Below are 19340 nucleotides of genomic sequence, written 5' to 3' on the forward strand. Positions count from 1 at the left end.
AAACTCAGGAAAAGCTGTTTAGTTAAATTATTGGTGCATTTAGGAACACATTGTTTACAGCATTCAGTGCCACAATTTACTCTTCCACATTAACAAACACGCAAGTGTGAGAATGCTCTATATGTTTTTTACATTGGACATTTTTGCCTTGTATTTATTTGGCTCAAGAAAAAGCTCCCTGCCTAAAAGCAGCAGAAAGCAGCTATTTCCTAATCCTTTTGGTATATTTAGCTTCAACACTCAGTGTCCTACTGGGTATGAAAAGCAGGTTTTAAATAGTGACACTTCTTTTTCAAATTATTGTTCAAAGGACACTGAAACTTTTTTTGGTACGCTAGTGGTTGAAACATCTGAGCGTTTTGAGTGTTGACGAGTACTGACATCACAAGTTCTTGGCCCCAATCCCATTTCTTATTTTCACCCCTACCCCTTGTTTTTGATCTTGTGCTTTGTAATTGGGTTTCATCTTCCACTATGAAATGGGACCCTCAAATAAATAAAGAGCATTACTTTATTAACAACTACTACTGCTCTGTAGGCGACCTGGCCCGTCTTCAGCGACAGCAGAAGAGAGTCAAGTTCAGCTCCTCACTGCTGGGCTTTAGTTAGATCTTAGTTAGATCATTTAGGGAATCATTTTCTTTCAAAAAAGGGGCAGATGCAGCAATTATTTGTTGTCAGCCACCACTAATTCTTTGGTGATATGCAGCCGAAGTCTGTCACCAGCTTCCTTTTTTCTTATAACACTCTATTTGGAGCGTGCCTCGAAAATAAACTGTTTGGAGGGTCATGTAGCCCAAACACTTCACCCTACCCCACTACCTCAAGAAAAATTGGGACACCCTAGCCTTAGACGTGAACATGCCAAATAGAGGACCAAGGGCTAAGTGGTAGAGGCAAAGGGTGAAATGGGATTGGGCTTAGTTTCTCTGTTCCTAGTGCTATTGTGCCATCAATAGCAAAATCTGAGGATGTCTCAAGCTGGTTATGATGACACTTTGCTCTCCAGGATTGCTCCTTTTGGACGATCAAAATCTGGACAAACTCTTAAAGTTGAGTACACAATTGGTTCTGCTCTAAGTGACCGTTTCTATGCACGTTTAAACAATGTCTCCTGCTAAAAAGACCGCAATTGTAGTCTTAGCTCTAAGAGGGCAAAAAGCTTAGAAAGAAACTATTCACAAGCCTAAGAGAGTAGACTGCACTTTCAATATCAGAGCAGAAAATTCTTTGCCTTGGTAAAAGCCAGATCCAGAAGTCAGAGCATATCTGAAGCTGTTTTTGCTGCTCTGTGTCATTATCTGAGTCTCGGGCCTCTCTGATGCAAACTGAAAATCAACATGACTGGGCCACATATGGGCCAAATCGAGCTCCTTCCAGGCTCAATTCTACCATCAAAATATTGATAAACATTTGACTTGATGTCACATTACAGCAGAAGGCCTGATCCTCTGGATACGGTATTGAGAGGGCACATGATACCTTCGACCCAGCCTGTCCTTAGACGACTTGAAGGATTCGGAAGCGAACTGTCAGTTAGATTATGCTAATTTGAGGCCTTGTGTTTTAAACCAGGGCGGTAATTAAATATTGACAAGATATAGAGTGCAAGTCAACAGTGTGTGTATTAACGAAAGCCTTCCTGCTTTCACATCCTCTCCCAGCGGATCCTCTGCCTCCATGCTGCTACTCATGTTCAGCTAGTCGAGCTTGAAAGTACAAGCATTCAGCCGACACTCTTGGCGAACTTGTTACGTGCAATTCTGCTCAATTGGCTCTGCCTCTCTCCGCCATGTCTTACTTTCAGGCCATCCATCCATCCATCCATTCATTTTCTAAGCCGCTTCTCCGTCAGGGTTGCGCTGGAGCCTATCCCAGCATTCATTGGGCGGAAGGCAGGATACACCCTGGACAGGTCGCCAGTCCATCGCAGGGCACACAGACAGACACAGACAGTCACTCACACCCAGGGGCAATTCAGCATGTCCAATTGGCCTGACTGCATGGCTTTGGACTGTGGGAGGAAACCGGAGAACCAGAGAACTCCACACGGAGAGGACACCGGTCACCCGGCAGGGGAATCGAACCCAGGCCCTCCTCGCTGGGCGACAGCGCTACCCACATGCTTATTTCATAGCGGCAGCTGCATGAACATAAAGTTTGCGATGCTTGTTTGGCAGCCAGCTTATATACCTGATGAACCTCTTTTTCCTTAAGTCAGTTCCATCTGTAAGCAAAGAGCGACATTTTAAGCACCAATTTAACTAAAAAAGGGTCCCTACTTTAAATGTACATGTGCAGGGCTTTTTTCTGGCCTATTTTTCATATAAGTCATATAATAAATCGCTATAGGCATTTAAGTTCTCTGAGCCACCAGGGCCACCAACATTCAGCCTTCATTTATTTAATTTCCAGTAAAATGGCTATCAAGTACAAGTTGTTGATTGTTTAATAAATAAGTACATTTTTGAAAAGGTGAGACTTTTAACAACCATGCAAGACCTGGTAGACACCAAAACTGCCCCCATCAGATAAACAGCACTTAAAGCTTTCATCTCTGAGAGAGAGGAGAGGATCAAGCTGCTTCAGATCTGAAAACGTCCACAGGTGTTTCTGCCAACCTTCCACTGGGAGAAGACCACTCAGCGCTGTGGGTCTGAAAGAATGTGTAGCTGATCAAGAAGAACCTCACTGAGAAAAGGAGATGGACACCTCAAACAAAGAGGCTGTGAACAATGGACTGACCACCCCAGAGTCCAGAACTCAACGTCACACTGCAAAAAATATCTTCATAAGGGAAATCGGCCTAAATCTTGACTAAATATCTCATATTTCTCATTTTGAGATGGTTGTATGAATATGATATGATTATTATAGTTGTGTGTAGACATTTTGTATATATTTAAAGTAGCTTTATTGAGTAAAATGATCAATTTTGTCAGATAATTTTGCTGATTTTAGGTTTATTTTTTAAAATCAACTAAATTATATGTCAATATAGGGAAATGGTTTTGCTTAGTAAAATTGCTCAAATCAAGTTTTAAGCTTACAACAATTTTAATTAGTAATAGTAGAGGTATCGACTAGATTGAAGGCAAATTCTACTTGCAGATAAACTTTTGTGCTTTTTGCCCTGAATGAGTCTTGGGATTATTCGAATCTTGAGGTGCAGAAAATGCAAGTTCTTCTAAGACTGAACTTTGGAGGTGTGGAAGAAATATCCCCGCAGATTTCTTTGGAAAGCAGAACGTGAGTCTTCTGACCAGAATGGAAGCTGTAATAAATGCAAAATGTGGATTTTTTAAGTTGTACTTAAATAAATGAGAAGTGGTCTCTGACTTTTTTATGGTATTGGACTTCTCACAAAGAAATAGTTGTAGAAAAAGTGCAGAGATTCTTACTTTTCCTGCTCAAGTATCAATTCTTTTTTTTTCTTTTTCTTTTTTTCAACACTAAAGTACATAACTGAGGTGGCTTTGGGGCCAGACGTTGCTAAAGGCCTGCAAATGTTCTCACACAAGTGTAGCGTGTTATTTATTCAAATAGTTTTGTGTGTAGTTTTGTGTGTGTGTGTGTGTGTGTGTGTGTGTGTTGGAAACACTGCGCAAAATAATCTTAATTTGTTGATTTAAAAGGCACAGCATGATTTCAATCAATAAATTAAGTGATAGATAATCAAAAGCAAACTATTATTAATCATAATTTTGTGGCTTTTGAAAGCGAAAATTGGCAGTGCTATGCAAATTTTCATTGCCAATTCTTTTACAAACACTCTTGGAGTTTTCGTACACAGCCATGCTGTTAGTTACTGAGCCAACACATCGCATCTCCGGCAACTCTCCTCTGACTGTTTCCAAGGAGACTGTCGAGCATTAGTATTCTGCAGGGGGACGAGGCAGATGATTGGAGGAGTGGAAGAATCTGAGCCACATCTACATCCCTGAAATCCTTACATTTGAATACCATAACATGACAAGTATGGATGAAAAGATACGACATGATTAACGTGGATTACTGCAAAGAGAAAGGAACCGTGCGGATTTATGAGAGAGGATGTAAATGCTTCAGCAGGACCTCTTGGAGAGGAACTTGTTGAGTTTGAACATGTATAACGACCAGGGAGAAAGACGCTTTCACGAGTTTGCCAGAAATAACAGAAATTGGTGAGACATTGGAGAGACATTGCTGTCTCTCAGCTAACTCAGTCCATTGTTATTCTTAAAAATAAAGGTGCTAAAAAGGGTTTTGGAGCCAAAAATTCTCCTTTCAGATGCACAAAAAAAAACAATAAACAAACAAACATGGACAGCCACGGCAGTTGTGCTGCAGCCCAAATATTCTTGGCAAATGCAAACTCTCCTAGTGTGACTCATTGCCAAGCCAACAAGAAAAGAGCTTTTTCTTACCCATGAACTCGATGCCCAAGTGATCCGCTGCTCCGGCGAAGGGCAAGAGAGAAAGAGAGAGAGAGAGAGAGAGAGAGAATGGTATTAGCAACGTTACATGCTACACAGCCTATAGCTATTTTATGCATTTCTATATGTAGCCTGGCTTGATTCCAGAGCCTGTGGAGAAAGATTTAGCATGAGCAGCTTATCATGATCTTGCGTAGGAGGATTGAACATGTACTCTTAGTTTGTTAATGATGAGCTTCCAGAACTTAGTGTACAGTAAGAGATGTGTTAGCCATGCAGCCCTTGCAGATAATGGTGGATTTTAGGATTAACAGAGTTCTCAAGATAGTGACTGTAGTTTTATAGGTTGCATGAAGATGTTCAGGTGCTCCTAGGTTAACATCCTCCAGTAGGTGTCATGCAGTCTGAACCACACCCTACAGTAAAGTGTTACCAGATGTAATAAAGAGAGGCAAAAGCTCTCCATCCTTCTTTAGAGTAGCCACAAACAAGATGTCCAGTGATTTAGCTGCTATATTGTTTTTATAAAATCAGTTTATTTAACTTAAGTAGAATTAGTCAAATGTTTTAGTGGGAATACAGGTCATATATGAGCACGGCTATGTCTTTTTCATTTTCTTCATGGGTCCCACACACTGCACCTCATGAGGAAGTGGTCCTATGTGCAGTTTGTCTTAACAGATCAGCCTCACATGTTAAAAGCCACACATTAAAACCGTCTTGATCCATTTTTCACGCCTTTAAATAAACATTCAGAACAAAATTCATGATATTTTGACATGTCGTTCTAGAAAACATTTTATTGTAGAACCTGTAAAACTCGATTCCTGTGTTTCCAAGAGTTCATCTGCTCTAATTCAGTTTATTGAGGTCATTGCTGTGTGAGCCAGAAGGTTTCCAGGAGGTTAAAGATTGGAATTCTTGAGCATCAAATCCAGGAGCTCATTATTTTTGCGAATGATGATTGACAGACACATCACAACAAGGGGAAAAACACTTCTGAGGTGGGCTGTCTGTAACAGTTAGGGTTAGTTATAGAAGTTATATAGTAACTAATATCTGACTTCGCAATCCCAGCAAATAAGCTTCAGCTCCTAGAAAAAAGTGCTCTTGTGTACAATATGTTATTCCTAGCTTATTGTTTGTGTTGCCATTTTCCTCCTGACATCTCCTCAGATAGCTTTGGTTAAATATTAAATGGCAACTCTGAGAAGGTGAACACATCGCCAGAATCATATGAAACATATATAGTCTTCTCCTTCAACAACTCTGGCTACTTCTGAATTCCTGCTTGGATTTCCAGTCTGCTGTCTTCGTTGTGAATACGAATAACACATCCATGAGATAGAGAGAGTTTCACTAGGCATTGTTATTTATTTACTGATGCTTGTGGCAGTGTATCGCTGTTATTGGAAGGAAACCTTGTATCTCCAAAATGGTAACTTTACAGGAGAAGGAAAAAACCTACTTCGGTTTTAATGTAAGTCAATGGAACCAGACTTTTTCTCGAAGTCATTTTGGGTCATTTCTTTTCGTCCATTCGTCGTGAAATTTGCAGACAATGTAAAGGCCAACATGCATATTCAAATTATGACAAAAACTGAAAAACAACAAAAATGCACTTACAAGGTTTTCTTCCAACAGCAGCGATATGCAAGTTTCTCGACACATAATGGTCAGTTGGTTGGGTGTCACCCACTAACTTGACCCTCTGATGCCAGGCTTGAGGTACATCATTTTAAAGCAAGTTGTGTTCTGCGCATGTAGTGACTTGTTTGCACGAAGTATTATCAAGATTTGACATGATTTTTCATGAAACATAATTACAGATCACCCGGCATTCCATATGTGAACTAACACAGGGGCTGGATCCAATTCCAGAGGCAAATTGCTTGTTTTGCTTCAAATCCCTGTGTCCACAGCAGTTTCTCTCCTTATATGTGTCTGGTTAACAGTGCTTTAAATGGTTTCTGCAACATACAGTGGCTCTGCTTCACAGCTGCTTGGCTTTTTGATTTATTTTTTTGCCTCCTTCTAATGCAGTTGAGCAACCGGCACAGCACCACAGTAACAGATCAAATCCTTCAAGCCTCTGTGAACAAGTCTGGAGCAAAAAGAGATAAGAGAGAAACCCTGATCTAACATGAAATCGAATACACATAGCCTGTATGCTTTTTTGTTCAAACTAGATTCGTTTTAATGTTTCTTTTTATTAGTTGAAGAGATTCTACCCATTCAAACATGCTGAAATGAGTGATGTGCAGGGGTGTGTGTTGTGATTGGAGCCATGAGAAACCGCAGATAGCGTATACATGTGGCTGCTGTCTAGGTCCTACTGTAGGAGTTCTGTCAGAAGTTACTTTATCAGGTAATATCAGTCAGGTGTCACAAGCTAGCCAGGCAGATTCAAGGTAAAATGACATCGCGTGGTGGCTGACAGTCAAAGACGAGCTCTGATTTTTGATGCTAGTAACTAGATTTGATAAAATAGTGGTTTCACTTTTTAGCTGAGAAACGCTGATCATATTAAATCAGCAAAATTGCATAGTTCTCAATAAGAAGGTGAAGTCACTTTGCATCCAGGGTTCTATTCATCAGGCATAACATTCTGACCACCACCTTGTTTCTACACTCATTGTCCATCTTATCAGCTCCACTTACTGTATAGCTGCACTTTGTAGTTCTACAGTTACAGACTGTAGTCCATCTGTTTCTCTGATACTCTGTTACCCTGTTCTTCAGTGGTCGGTTTGAGTGGATCAGACTCAGCACTGCTGCTGGAGTTTTTAATCACCCCAGTGTCGCTGCTGGACTGAGAATAGTCCACCAACCAAAATTATCCAGCCAACAGCATCCTGTGGGCAGCGTCCTGTGACCACTGATGAAGGACGAGAGGAGGACCAACAGAAACTGTGCAGCAGCAGATGAGCTGTCGTCTCTGACTTTACATCTACAGGGTGGACTGACAAGGTAGGAGTGTCTAATAGAGTGGACAGTGAGTGGACACAGTGTTTAGAAACTCCAGCAGCACTGCTGTGTCTGATCCACTCGCACCAGCACACACACTAACACACCACCACCACCACATCCGTGTTACTGCAGTGCTGAGAATGACCCACCACTCAGATAGTACCTGCTCTGTGAGGGTCTATGAGGGTCCTGATCACTGAAGAACAGGGTAACAAAGTATCAGAGAAACAGATGGACTACAGTCTGTAACTGTAGAACTACAAAGTGCTGCTACACAGTAAGTGGAGCTGATAAAGTGGACCATGAGTGTAGAAACAAGGAGGTGGTCAGAATGTGATGCCTGATCACTGTAATTGCTCTACTGAGAGACTGAATCAATTGGTAACCAATGCTAATGGAGACGTTCTGATCCAAATTTCTTACTGTCTAATCTCAATCCAAACCCCTTTAATATTGCACATCTGCCAATTCTGAGTTCCGTCTAGTCTTTATGTTTGTGTAGATAATGATTCAAATACATCACAGTGGTGCAGCTATCTAAGAATTGGCCCTATCATTGGGAGATCACAAGTTCCCAGTGCTGCTACAACCATCTGTTGCTGGGAGTCAAAGAGAACATAATTGGCTCCAGTTTTTCTGAGTGAGTAGGATGGTCCCCACTCCTGCACTCAGTGTGATGCTAGCCAACCCAGACATCTGTTAGCTGGTGCAACAGAATTGGCAGTTAGCATTCTCCATCAAGTGTGTCAAGTCAAGTCAAGTCAAGTCAAGTCACCTTTATTTCTATAGCACATTTAAAAGGCAACATGTGTTGGCCAAAGTGCTGCACAACAATATTTATTAAATATTCACTACTAACTAATCAAAACTACACAATACATTGAACGAGAAAAATAAAAAACAACATGCAAGATAAAACAAACTAAATCGGACGAAAACAATAAAACAAAATAGGACAAAATCTCAGAGCTACGCTGGCAAGACAGAACCAACCAAGAGCCTATCATTGAAAATACTTAAAAGCCTGAGAGAACAGGTGGGTTTTTATAATTGACTTAAAAACCTCTATTGTAGGGAAATCTTTTATGAAAAATGGAGAGAATCCAGATTCCTGAGGAAGCTACAGAAAAGGCCCAGTTTCCATTTGAATCTCATGCAAGAGCATGGAATGGCTAAGAGGAAGTGATTAGAAGATCGTAAGACTCATGAGGTCTGATGGAACCTAAGGAGGTCAGAGATGTAGCTCGAAGCCCGGCCACGCATTGCCTTAAAAACGAACAATAAAACTCTAAAAATTCAGTTCTACATTTTACTGGTAACCAGTGCAATGACGCAAGTACAGGGTAATGCTCCTCCTTTTCTCGGGGCCAGTCAGGAGCCTACATTTTGGACCAGCTGCAGATGTGACAAACCTGACTGACACTACCTCCCACAACAGGGCCTATTTGCTTTTTAAGAGCAGAATCAAAAATAACACCAAGCTTTTTTCATGTGGCTATGTACATAAGATTGTGAAGCCCCCAGATGTGTCTTGGATGAAACATGTGCTAGCCTTCACCCCCCCCCCCCCTCAACCCCCCCGCCCCACCCCCCACAGCTTGGTAGCTACTGGGTGGGAACCACATACAATCCAGTTTAGTGAAGATGCAAAGCTGCATAATACTTTGAAATGACACAAAAAAATCACAAATTTGCTTAGAATCTGATTCCATTGACTTCTGCTACTAGTAATTTTAGAACACCACAGTGAAAAAAGGTTTTGACATGTTTTGAAGTTTGTGAAGTTGTTGGATTTCTTATAAAATAACCATTTGCACTGTTGTCAATACAATTCAAAGTATACACACAATATGCAAAAAAAAGTCATAATACAGTAATAAACCATCACTAGGGTGTTATCCCTCAAGGGTCTTCAGTACCTTTATAGAACATATTTGTACCTTATTTCAATGTGGTTACATTGACTCCATACCCCTTGTCTTGACTCGAAGCCCTCAAGACCATTGTTGTTCCTTTGATGGAGCAATTACACTGTGTGCATGTTGAAGAATAAAAATACACCTGTATAGTACTTTTTATGATCCTGTTGTGAATAAACAAATGGCCTGAAAAAGGAACAGTGTGGATGACCTGTGATGTCAGAGCATGAAGAGAGGCAGACGGTGAGGCAGGTGCAAACTGTGGGGTTTCAGAATTTTACTTCCCTAGTCCACCTGCATACCTTTTATGCATAGCTCTAAAAATAAGCCTCTCCACCTGCCTAGAGTTACTGTCAAACAATTATTCCAGAGAATAGTCCTTGGCTGGCAGATGTATTTGCTTCTAAATCTTACAATTTTCCACTCCAGTTACTCTTTCATGCCTTTGGTTTCTCTCAAACCCCAACAAGGGTCAGAATTTACTAACGTAGCTTTAAACAAACAGGCCTGAGGAACAATTTCTGTGCTTTACTGCACAGCCAGCTGGTATAAACTGGTACTAAATGAGGAGGCATGCAAAAGATTTCATTTAAAAAACAGCTATTCGGGACAACCGAGATGGGCTGGGATTGCTGTAGGGATAGTGCTGATCCGCAGTAGTAAAATCAGGCTGATACCAATCAAAATGAATTCTAATTACACACTGATGCAAAATAACAGGGTGCACCAAAGGGGGCTACTAATTATGCAAGATAAATTTGGGGGAGGGGGTTCAGGTGATTGTCCCAATTCAACCCCAAAGCATAAAGGTTCACCCTATGGTTAATAGATGGATTTTGCAGATCATGTTTATTCAAGAAACACTGCACAGTAGACCCAATCACTTCTGTTTCAGTTAAACCTTCCTGCATGCGCTTTGCTGTTACGTGGGGGTTTTGCTTTGCCTTTCTAGCAGAAAGCAGTTCAAAAATAAGCAGTTCAGTTTGGGAGCTTTCGAGGACGTACAGATCTTCCCTTGAGTTCTACAGTGCCCCTCGTCTGCCAGTTCTTAATGCCATTTCAGACAATGGAAACTTTGAGCTGGAAGTGTGTATGTATCATTTAGTTGCTGTAGGAACAAAACCTCGTATCTTTCATCTTCATTTTTCCGTTTTTGACATAATTTGAAAGTACCTGTGGTCCTATATATTGTCTATGAACGTCGTGATGACTGGACCCACAGAAATGACCCAAAATTACTTGGAGAAAATGTCTGGTTCCATAGACTTACATTAAAAGTAAAGTAGGTTTTTTCCTTCTCCTGTAATGTTAGCATTTTGGAGAGGTTTTGATCCAACAACAGCGATTTCATAGCCTCCTCTGCTCTGAACATCAGCTTCATTTTCAGATCTTCAGCCAGCTGCTGAGGTGCCCTTGCTTTTTGAGAGTTAGCACATGATTGGAAGCCAGAGGATTTATCAGACTCAATTATCACTAAGGCTTATTGTTCAGTGACTACACGGAACAGATTGAGCTGTTCTGAGCTTATTAAAATGTGTAATAGAGCATTAGTTTTTGACGCTATTTTGAACTTAAAAACTTAGTATCTTTTTAATCATTCAAATTTGTCTGAGTAGTTAATATCACATGTTTCTGTGGTGTGACAAATGCAGAGCACATATTTATTTCTGCTGTACATGGACTTTATCCCTCTGGGTACTAAGGGCATTTTCTTTCTTTTTTTGCATATTAATTCTTAAATATGCCTTCGGGCACTTGCGCATGAAATGATAGCCATGTGTTATATATTAACATTTTAGCTCTCTCTATAATGAGTCGCTTTTGACCTGTCCGGTTTTAGAGATTCTTAATATCGCTTGTGAAAACAGCTTTACTTGTTTTGGTGCTTGAAATGGAAGCTTTACTGCGAGTTTACTGCCAGGAAGACTCTCATGCTACGTCATTCGTTAATTCATTATTCCTGACTAATCCTGGGCCTACACCTGTCTTCAAGTCGACTTGCGTACCTATTCTGCTGCTTTCAGGTGCCGACATTTTGATGTACCCCTCCTTCCTCCCCTCCACCACCACCAGTTGGGTCCCTGTCTGGTTGTCCAGGAGTTGGCTTCACCTCTGCAATCTCATCCGCAAGATCAGCAAGGGCCTCAATGCTCCGAGACCTGGACCGAGGACGCCGGGAACGTATGCCAAAGACTCTTTAATTTCTACTGAACTGTTATCTTTCAACTGAGGAAATACAAATTGTCCTCCTTCACTCTTGCGTTCTGAGTTGTTCTGGCAGAAAAAATGTTCTGTGTTCAGTCTTGTTTTCACAAAAACAGTGGAATGTATGAATGACATAGTAGACATAGTTCTCCTCATTACTGCTTCTCAGAACTGCTGCAGCAACTTCAGAGGCTGCAAACGTTTTACATGCCATTTCACATCTGTGTGATTTCCTGAGTGTCCATTGGTCGGTTTCATGCAAAATATAGACAAACACACACGTCTACCAATTACAAGTAAGAGGCAGACGATGCACACATAAATCCATCAGCTACTCACAGCGAGAGGCAGATGGCGTGTATCTCAACTTGTCTTCATAGCCTCATAACTTCGAATGTAGGCCATGTATGATTTCATGACAGGATGTAATGAAAAGGGTGACTCTACCGCCTCAGGAACTGTTTGGACCATATGTCTTCATGTGTTATTCCTTAGATGTAATGTAATGTAATGGTAAAAACAGTTTGAGTTGATCCTTTAACCCCTTGTTTCCAGTTTCCAGTTGTCTTTACCACACAGAAGAAGACAGATTCAGTGGCAGACTCACAGTTGGTTTCCAAGAATTCCAAAGAGGGTATTTGATGCAAAATATCGCTGGAAATGTATTATGAATAGATAGAAACACAAAATGAAATTTTGCAGTAATAGCCTGAAGTCCATAGACATCGCATTAATAACTGTTAGGAGTTCTGCCTTCCTTTCCGTCAGGCATCTCAGTCACAGATTTATAGGGTGGCACCAATCACCTATAGGGGGCGCACACTCATAAAGCCAACAGAAGAGAACATATAAAACCATCAAAACACTTAAATATGGCTCATACAAACAGAAACACAGAGAGGCATCTAATTTGACACAGTGGCGTGTTTGTCGACCACGTAAGGTTAAAACTTTACAACTGAAATGGTGTCCAAACTTTTGCACATGCCACAACTCTTCAACCTTTCCTCCATACTTTTACATATATCCCTAAGTAGGCTTTAGCCATGGAGATCAACGTTGCAGCCTTGACTTCAGAGTTACCCCACATTATATTTGCGCAACACTTTTTTCAGTTATTGCAGTTTATTAGAGTTCTATTTGTTTCCAAGTTCTAAAACTCCTGCCAAATTTTGGCTGAGCTCCTCCGGTATTCATGGCGAAGAACTGAGAATGAAATTACAGATTCTAAGCCGAACGCTCCTGATAGCTCCTTTAACTCTGATAATAATAATAATGATTCAGGATAGAGTCAAGATAACAGATGAGGTCATGTTAATCAGCGTTTCCCTGCATATTTTGTAGCACAGATCGCTTATCTCATTATTATTAGCTCACAAATCAGATGTTTCCATTAGGTTTGCTGGAAGGTTATTTCACTCTAATTGAATATGGCCTGTAAATGCACTCAGCAGCCGTCTGGTCTCGCATCCATACATTACAGCCAGTATGGACCAGACTTTGTTTGTTAATTTGATGTATGTTAATTTTAATCGATATCAGCTAGCTTTGACTTCACCCCGCTCATCTGTTAGTGTCCCAGATCGTTCTGTATTTTATGTGCTGTGTGCTATCGCAAATGAAATCAGTGCAGGGAGCTAGCCAAGGCCTCTACCGCTCTTCTTTTTGTCCTTGAGAAAAAGCACTCAACTTAAACGGCTTTAGTCGCCAGCAAGCAGAGGAGATGCATCAAATTTCATTTACAGTCCTCCGCCAACTGGTCTCCGATAAGGGTTCTCTGTTGAAATGGAGACAAAACTATTCATCTGCTCAACAATGATGTCGCAAAGAATTTATCTATATTACCGAGCAGGAGTTCACCCGCCTCCACTGTCAGCTGGCAGACTCTTTTATCTGCACGTTTCCATCAAAGAGGACCTGGAAGCGAGATCTTTCTTCTTCTCCACGTGATGTCTCTCTCTCTCTCTCTCTCTCTCTCTCTCTCTCTCTCTCTCTCTCTCTCTCTCTCTCTCTCTTCTCCAGAGCAATCACAGTCAGGGTTCACGTTGAGTGTCTGTTAGCTCTGTGTAAATCTACAGGCGTAAGGCTGCAGTGTGGAAGGAAGGCAGTGAAACCACAAGTTCCCTCTTAGTCTCAGCGAAATCAAAAGCAGCCCAAGTGCAGATGGACATTTCATGCTTAAATGGCTCTTTGCATGGTGAAATGGTTCTTAAGATCTTAAGTTGGTTCTCCGAGAGTTATGAAGTCAAGAAAATGGTTGTAGAACCCTGAACACTCACAGAACCCTCTTCATGTCTAAAGGATTCTTTACATTGCAAAAGGGTTCTCCAGATTGGTGGTGTATATCTATTTCTGCTGTATATGGTTCTATGTAGAACCTTTTTGAAAAGGTTTAGCTATAGCAACAGAAAGGGTTCTTTTTTTGTTATGATGTCCATCATGTAACAATAGATGAACCCTTTTTGATGCTATACAGAGCTCTTTTCATAAAGGTTCTATCTAGAACCATATAAAACACATTCTTCATCAATCTGAAGAAGATGATGCATAGAATCCTTCATGATGCAAAGGGATCTTTGAGTATTCATGGTTCTTGGTGGAAGATTCTGTATAGAACCTTTTTGGAAAGGTTTTTATATATAGCACCAAAGAGGGTTTTTCTTGTTATAATGTCAAGCTTGTAATAACAGAAGAACTTTTATGGTGCTACATAGAACCACTTTTTAAGTTCTACATAGAGCCATATAAAACAAATTCTCTATCAATACTGAAGAACTTTTTCATGATGCAAAAAATCCTGCAAAAGAGTGTGGTTCTATAGAGAACCCTTGAAGAACTATCATTTTTAAGGGTGTATATAGCACCAAAAACAGGTTGTCTATTGTTATGATGTCAAGTTTGTAAAAATAGAAGAACCCGTTTTGGTGCTATATAGAACTCCGTTCAAAAAGGTTCTGTATAGAACCATCTACAGCACATCTGGAGAGCCCTTTTTGCGATGACCAGAATCCTTTACCCATGCAAAGGGTTCTTTGAATGTTCATGGTCCTAAATTGAACCATTCTTTTTACTAAAGAACCTTTGAAGAACCAACGCTTTTAATCGTGAAGACCTAGTTTAATACTAACCTTTGAAGACTCCAAATCTATGGAGCTGATATCTAAGTATAAACAGGTTACATGAAATGGACACTGTACTTCAACTGTGATAAAGTTGGTACATATTGTAACAGACTTTGCATTGTATTCTAAAGGGGCAGTCGTGGGCTGGAGGTTAGGGAATTGGCCCTGTGACCAGAAGGTCGCCGGTTCAATCCCCAGGGTTGACAGCACATGACTGAGGTGTCCTTGAGCAAGACACCTAACCCCCAACTGCTCCCCGGGCGCCGTGGATAGGGCTGCCCACCGCTCCGGGCAAGTGTGCTCACTGCCCCCTAGTGTGCTCACTGCCCCCTAGTGTGTGTGTTCACTAGTGTGTATGTGGTGTTTCACTTCACAGATGGGTTAAATGCGGAGGTGGAATTTCCCCGTTTGCGGGATCAAAAAAGTATCACTTAACTTAAAACGAGTGGATAAAACATTCATTTTAATTAATCACATAGTTTTGTGTAGTTAAGCATTAAAAATGATAGTTTGTGAGTTTAGACCATGTCTTTACCGTGGTGTTAGTATGAGGGAAGACTGATTGAGAGAGGGGGGAGAACTCTGAGAACTTGATCTGGAAGGTGAGAATGCAAATTTCCATTGGAGGCTAAATAAAAGCTACATAAGTGGGACTGGTGACCTGTCCAGGGTATATCCTATCTTCCACCCAATGACTGCTGAGATAGGCTCCACCTCTGGAGTGACCCAGAAGGATAAGTGGTTTAGAAGATTTGTACGTGCGTGTAGAAGTGGGCGAAATGAGTAGCGTCTTTATTAGCAGTTTAAAAAGCAACTCAAAGGCTGTATTTGAACAAGAGGGCTACAGTCGTGTATTTCATCAAAGCAATGTACAGTGCATTGCAGCTGGGCTTCAGCCTACGCTACTATAGATGGTTAGGGGCTCAAAATAGGAAATGATTAATGACTAATACTTTATCATATGAACACATTATTAACACACTAACCTTCACAGTCCTATTTAAAACATCTCTATTTTCTCTTAATGTTCTTCAACCTTGTCACTGCAGCCCAAAGATGTGTGACGGAGCTGTGAAGCTTGCTCCAAACTGGCGTAAACACATAAAAACAGGGTTGGATTTCACATTTGAAAGGTTTTTATATTCTTTTCTCTAATGGAAGGCGGAAGGTGTTATTTGGTGGTGAGTGCATTTTCATATGACACACATGATGGCACTGAAGAAGAAAAGACTCTTTTTTTTTTGTTGTTTTGTTCATGAAATCCAAACCTCCTCTAGCAGTAAGAGGATATATTAGTAAATGGCTACTACATTTCTGCGCTATTCAACTTTGCATTAATAAAGACATTTTGAAATCAGGAGCTGGACAGACCTGACCATCGCTCTTCATCCGTGTGAGACGGAAGGCTTTGACGTTGTTAGAGTTGTAGGTTGTAATGAAATAATGAAATAACATTCATCTGCTGGTGAAAAGTTGCATATCTACCTTTCAAATTCTCTCTCTGTTTGTCCTCCTCTCTCTATCCCCCTTTCGTTTTCTTCCCTTTTCATTTTCATTTTGTTCCCGCTCTCTTTCTCTCTCTCATTTCTCCCCTTTATCTCGCTCCTTTTGTCTTCTTTTTTACCTCTCCCTTTTTTCACTTTCTACCTCCCCCCCCCCCCCTCTTTCTCTTTCTCCCTTTCTTTCATTTTGTTCCCTCTCTCTTTCTTCCTTTTTATCTCTTCCCATCTCTCCCTCCATATTTTTCTTTCCCCTCTCTCCTTTTCTCTCCCCTTCCCTCTCTCTCTCTCTCTCTCTCTGTTTCTATTTTTCTCCTTTTCTCTCTCCATTTCTCATTCTTTATCCCCTTCTCTTTTATCCTCTTCTATGTCACGTTTTTTCTCTTTTTCTCTGCTTCCATCCCTCCTTTTCTTGTTCTTTATCACTCTCCCTTTCTCTCTCCTGCTCCCATCTCTTTCTCTGCTTTCTTTCTCTTTTCTTTATTTCCTCTCTCTCTCTTACTTTTTCTCCATGTTCTCTATCTGTTGCTCTTTCTCTTTCTCTGTCTCCACTGCCCCCCCCCCCCCCCCCCCTCCCTCGTTTGAGCTCCTGGCCTATTCCAGTGAACAGCGAGCTCCTCTCTGCTCTGTTATATTGTATTCCGCACACAGTCTGTACTGACAGCGACACGGAGAACAGACACGGTCATTTCCCAGATTTGAAAAATATGCCCAGAATGCTGTGACAACGCGTCGGATTTCTTTTTAAAAGCATACGATGCTTCATCCTCTCCTAAATGACAGTCATCGTAAACCAGCTGCTCAGATAATTAGAGCAGTGTAAATGAACATGCTTATGGCCCAAACTGATGATGCTGAGAGAGAAAATGATGTCATTGTGTTTGTGGAGCTCATCAAAGAAAAAGATGAATAAAACAGAAAATGTTGTAAAGCCTTGGCTTCATCTAATCCACCAACCACAAGGTGCTGTTTAAAACACTGCTATGTGGAAACCTTTAGGGCAGTGGTCTTCAAACCAGTCCCTAGGGACACCTAGTTAGAGTTCTTTTGTAGGTTGGAAATATGCAAAACTGTGGTCTGTCTGGGGTCCGAGGACCAGTCTGAGAACCATTGCGTCATTTTGCAATAATGCTGTCCTCTTACAAACATAGGAATGGGCCTCCAGAATGGCGTAGCCATCTAGCATTAGCCTTATCACCAGAGGATCATGAATTTGATTCCCAGTGATGGCATTTCCATTTGTGGCCTACTCGTTCTCTCTGGGTGATCTTACATCTTCCCCCCTTAGGCAGCACGATGCTGGCCAATGCTAGCATGTTGAGGTATTGAACAACGCTGTGTGAGTAGCTTTAAATGCATGTCATCATATTCAATGAGCCTTTTGTTTTTTCCATTTTTTTCGGCAATTTAAACGTCTCCAATTCCAGCAACTCATAAGGAGTCCCAAAATCCAATACCACCAGTGCTAGGAGGGCGAAAGCTAGCACAAGCTTCCTCCAAGACTTGCAAAGTGCCGATAACACAATGTCATGGACAGCCAAACGTGCTCAGATAACATGTCAGATAACAGATGCCTGCACTAACTAACATGGTACTGAGTGATAGGGAGATGGAGGGTGGCATATTACCCAAGGAAAGCAAGGCCAGGGCTCCCAGCTCTGGTCGGCTGTAGCATCTCCAGGGGCCATACTCACAATCTCCTGATGATAGGGACAACGCTTAGACAGCTCCCCCAATCGGGAGCCCCCTGTCAGTTTAAAACCTCAGAGGAGGCTCTAATGTCATGGCCAATTTGTGTGCATTGCTTATGAATTGCTTACGTAGTGTAATAGTAAAAGATGGTGAGTTTACAATGACCCAAATGAGGAAACTCATCACTATCATCATACACAGGAGAACCTGTTCTCCTGCGGTTTTCCTCTCCAGCATATTTCAAAAGGCCGACTTTTTGATGAAAGATGACCGACGTTCCTCTACACTGTTGATAACAATGATGTTTGGATGAGAAGCTTCCAGATGTCTTGTATGGATATCTGATTAGACAGCAAGGTGTTCACATGCCTCCCTGAGACTGTCCCCTGCTCCGATATGAGGCCAGATAAGAGGAGATTGGGTCTTATATCTGAAATCTTATCTTGCCAAACATACGCTTGCAGTGGAACAGAGAAGGAGGGGGGAAAGGATATAGACTAGATGGCACTAAGCACCGTGCAGTGGTCTCTAGCACATTGACGAATAACGTTCCTCAGGTCAGATGAGAGGTGAGGGGTGAGGAGAACACCAAAGGCCCTAATTAAAGAGGATTAAGATGTGCAGAGATGCTCTTGTTGAGCTTTAAGCAATAGTTTGCTAAGGCTAATGTAGCTAAGGAGTAATGGACGCTTTAATAAGCATAACTGTAGAAACTGACTTCAAGTCATTGTTACAATGGAGAGCTTTACTCAAAGCCCAGAAATGACTCATCGGATGAGGAAGACGACAAGATAAATGCTAAAGTTAGGATGATACTTGGCTACCAAGATGTCTTGGCTCAGTTTGGCTTCTTTGGTTTGACTGAAAGGGCAAAAAATCTGGCCTATAAAGTCCATTTTGTGCTGAGTTTTTCAGGTTTTGACATAATTTGAGCATACTTATTGCCCTTTACATTGGGTATAAATTTCATGTTAAATGGACCAAAAGAAAAGCCCAAAATGACTTGGTTAAACATCTGGTTCCATTGACTTACATTCAAAGTAAAGCATGATTTTTCATTCTCCTGTAAAATGACCATTTTGGACATTTTGGAGTTTTTTTTTTCCTACAACAGCAAATTATTAGCCTGTAGATCAGTGGCTTGTCTAGCTGTCAGGATAAAGTGTCACCACACATATTCCCAGTGATTGTATGATGAGTTTGTAATGCATGCTGGGTATTGTAGTTAAGGAACATTGTTAAAGGAAAACATGAAAACAATAGTTAAGTGGTCATTAAGCCTGATGGATTTTATGTAACACAGAATATTGTGTAACATGACAAATTACATAGAAGGAATAACGTATGACACAAAGATTTAGGCTGGAATGCCACGTTAATGCCACAGCACACTGAACTGATTCTCACATGGCGGCGCATGTTTTAGGCCTCAGACCCTCTCCAACATACATGCATGCAAACCTCTGCATGGCTGAGCTGTCAGTTTGTAGAAATTGGTATGAATAGTGTGGATTTCGT

The 19340-nt window shown here is 41.1% G+C and overlaps 1 protein-coding gene across 1 annotated transcript in view; it reads right to left on the reverse strand.

The window, feature by feature from the left end:
* LOC108440704 (pro-neuregulin-3, membrane-bound isoform) overlaps positions 1-19340 on the reverse strand; it is a 553144-nt gene that overhangs the window by 45948 nt on the left and 487856 nt on the right. Inside the window, exon 4 of the mRNA XM_017719726.2 lies at positions 4407-4433. Coding sequence (XP_017575215.1) covers positions 4407-4433 — 27 coding nt within the window. The remainder of the gene's footprint in view (positions 1-4406; positions 4434-19340) is intronic.

The sequence above is a fragment of the Pygocentrus nattereri genome, chromosome 5 (assembly GCF_015220715.1).
Source record: "Pygocentrus nattereri isolate fPygNat1 chromosome 5, fPygNat1.pri, whole genome shotgun sequence".
NCBI lineage: Eukaryota > Metazoa > Chordata > Actinopteri > Characiformes > Serrasalmidae > Pygocentrus > Pygocentrus nattereri.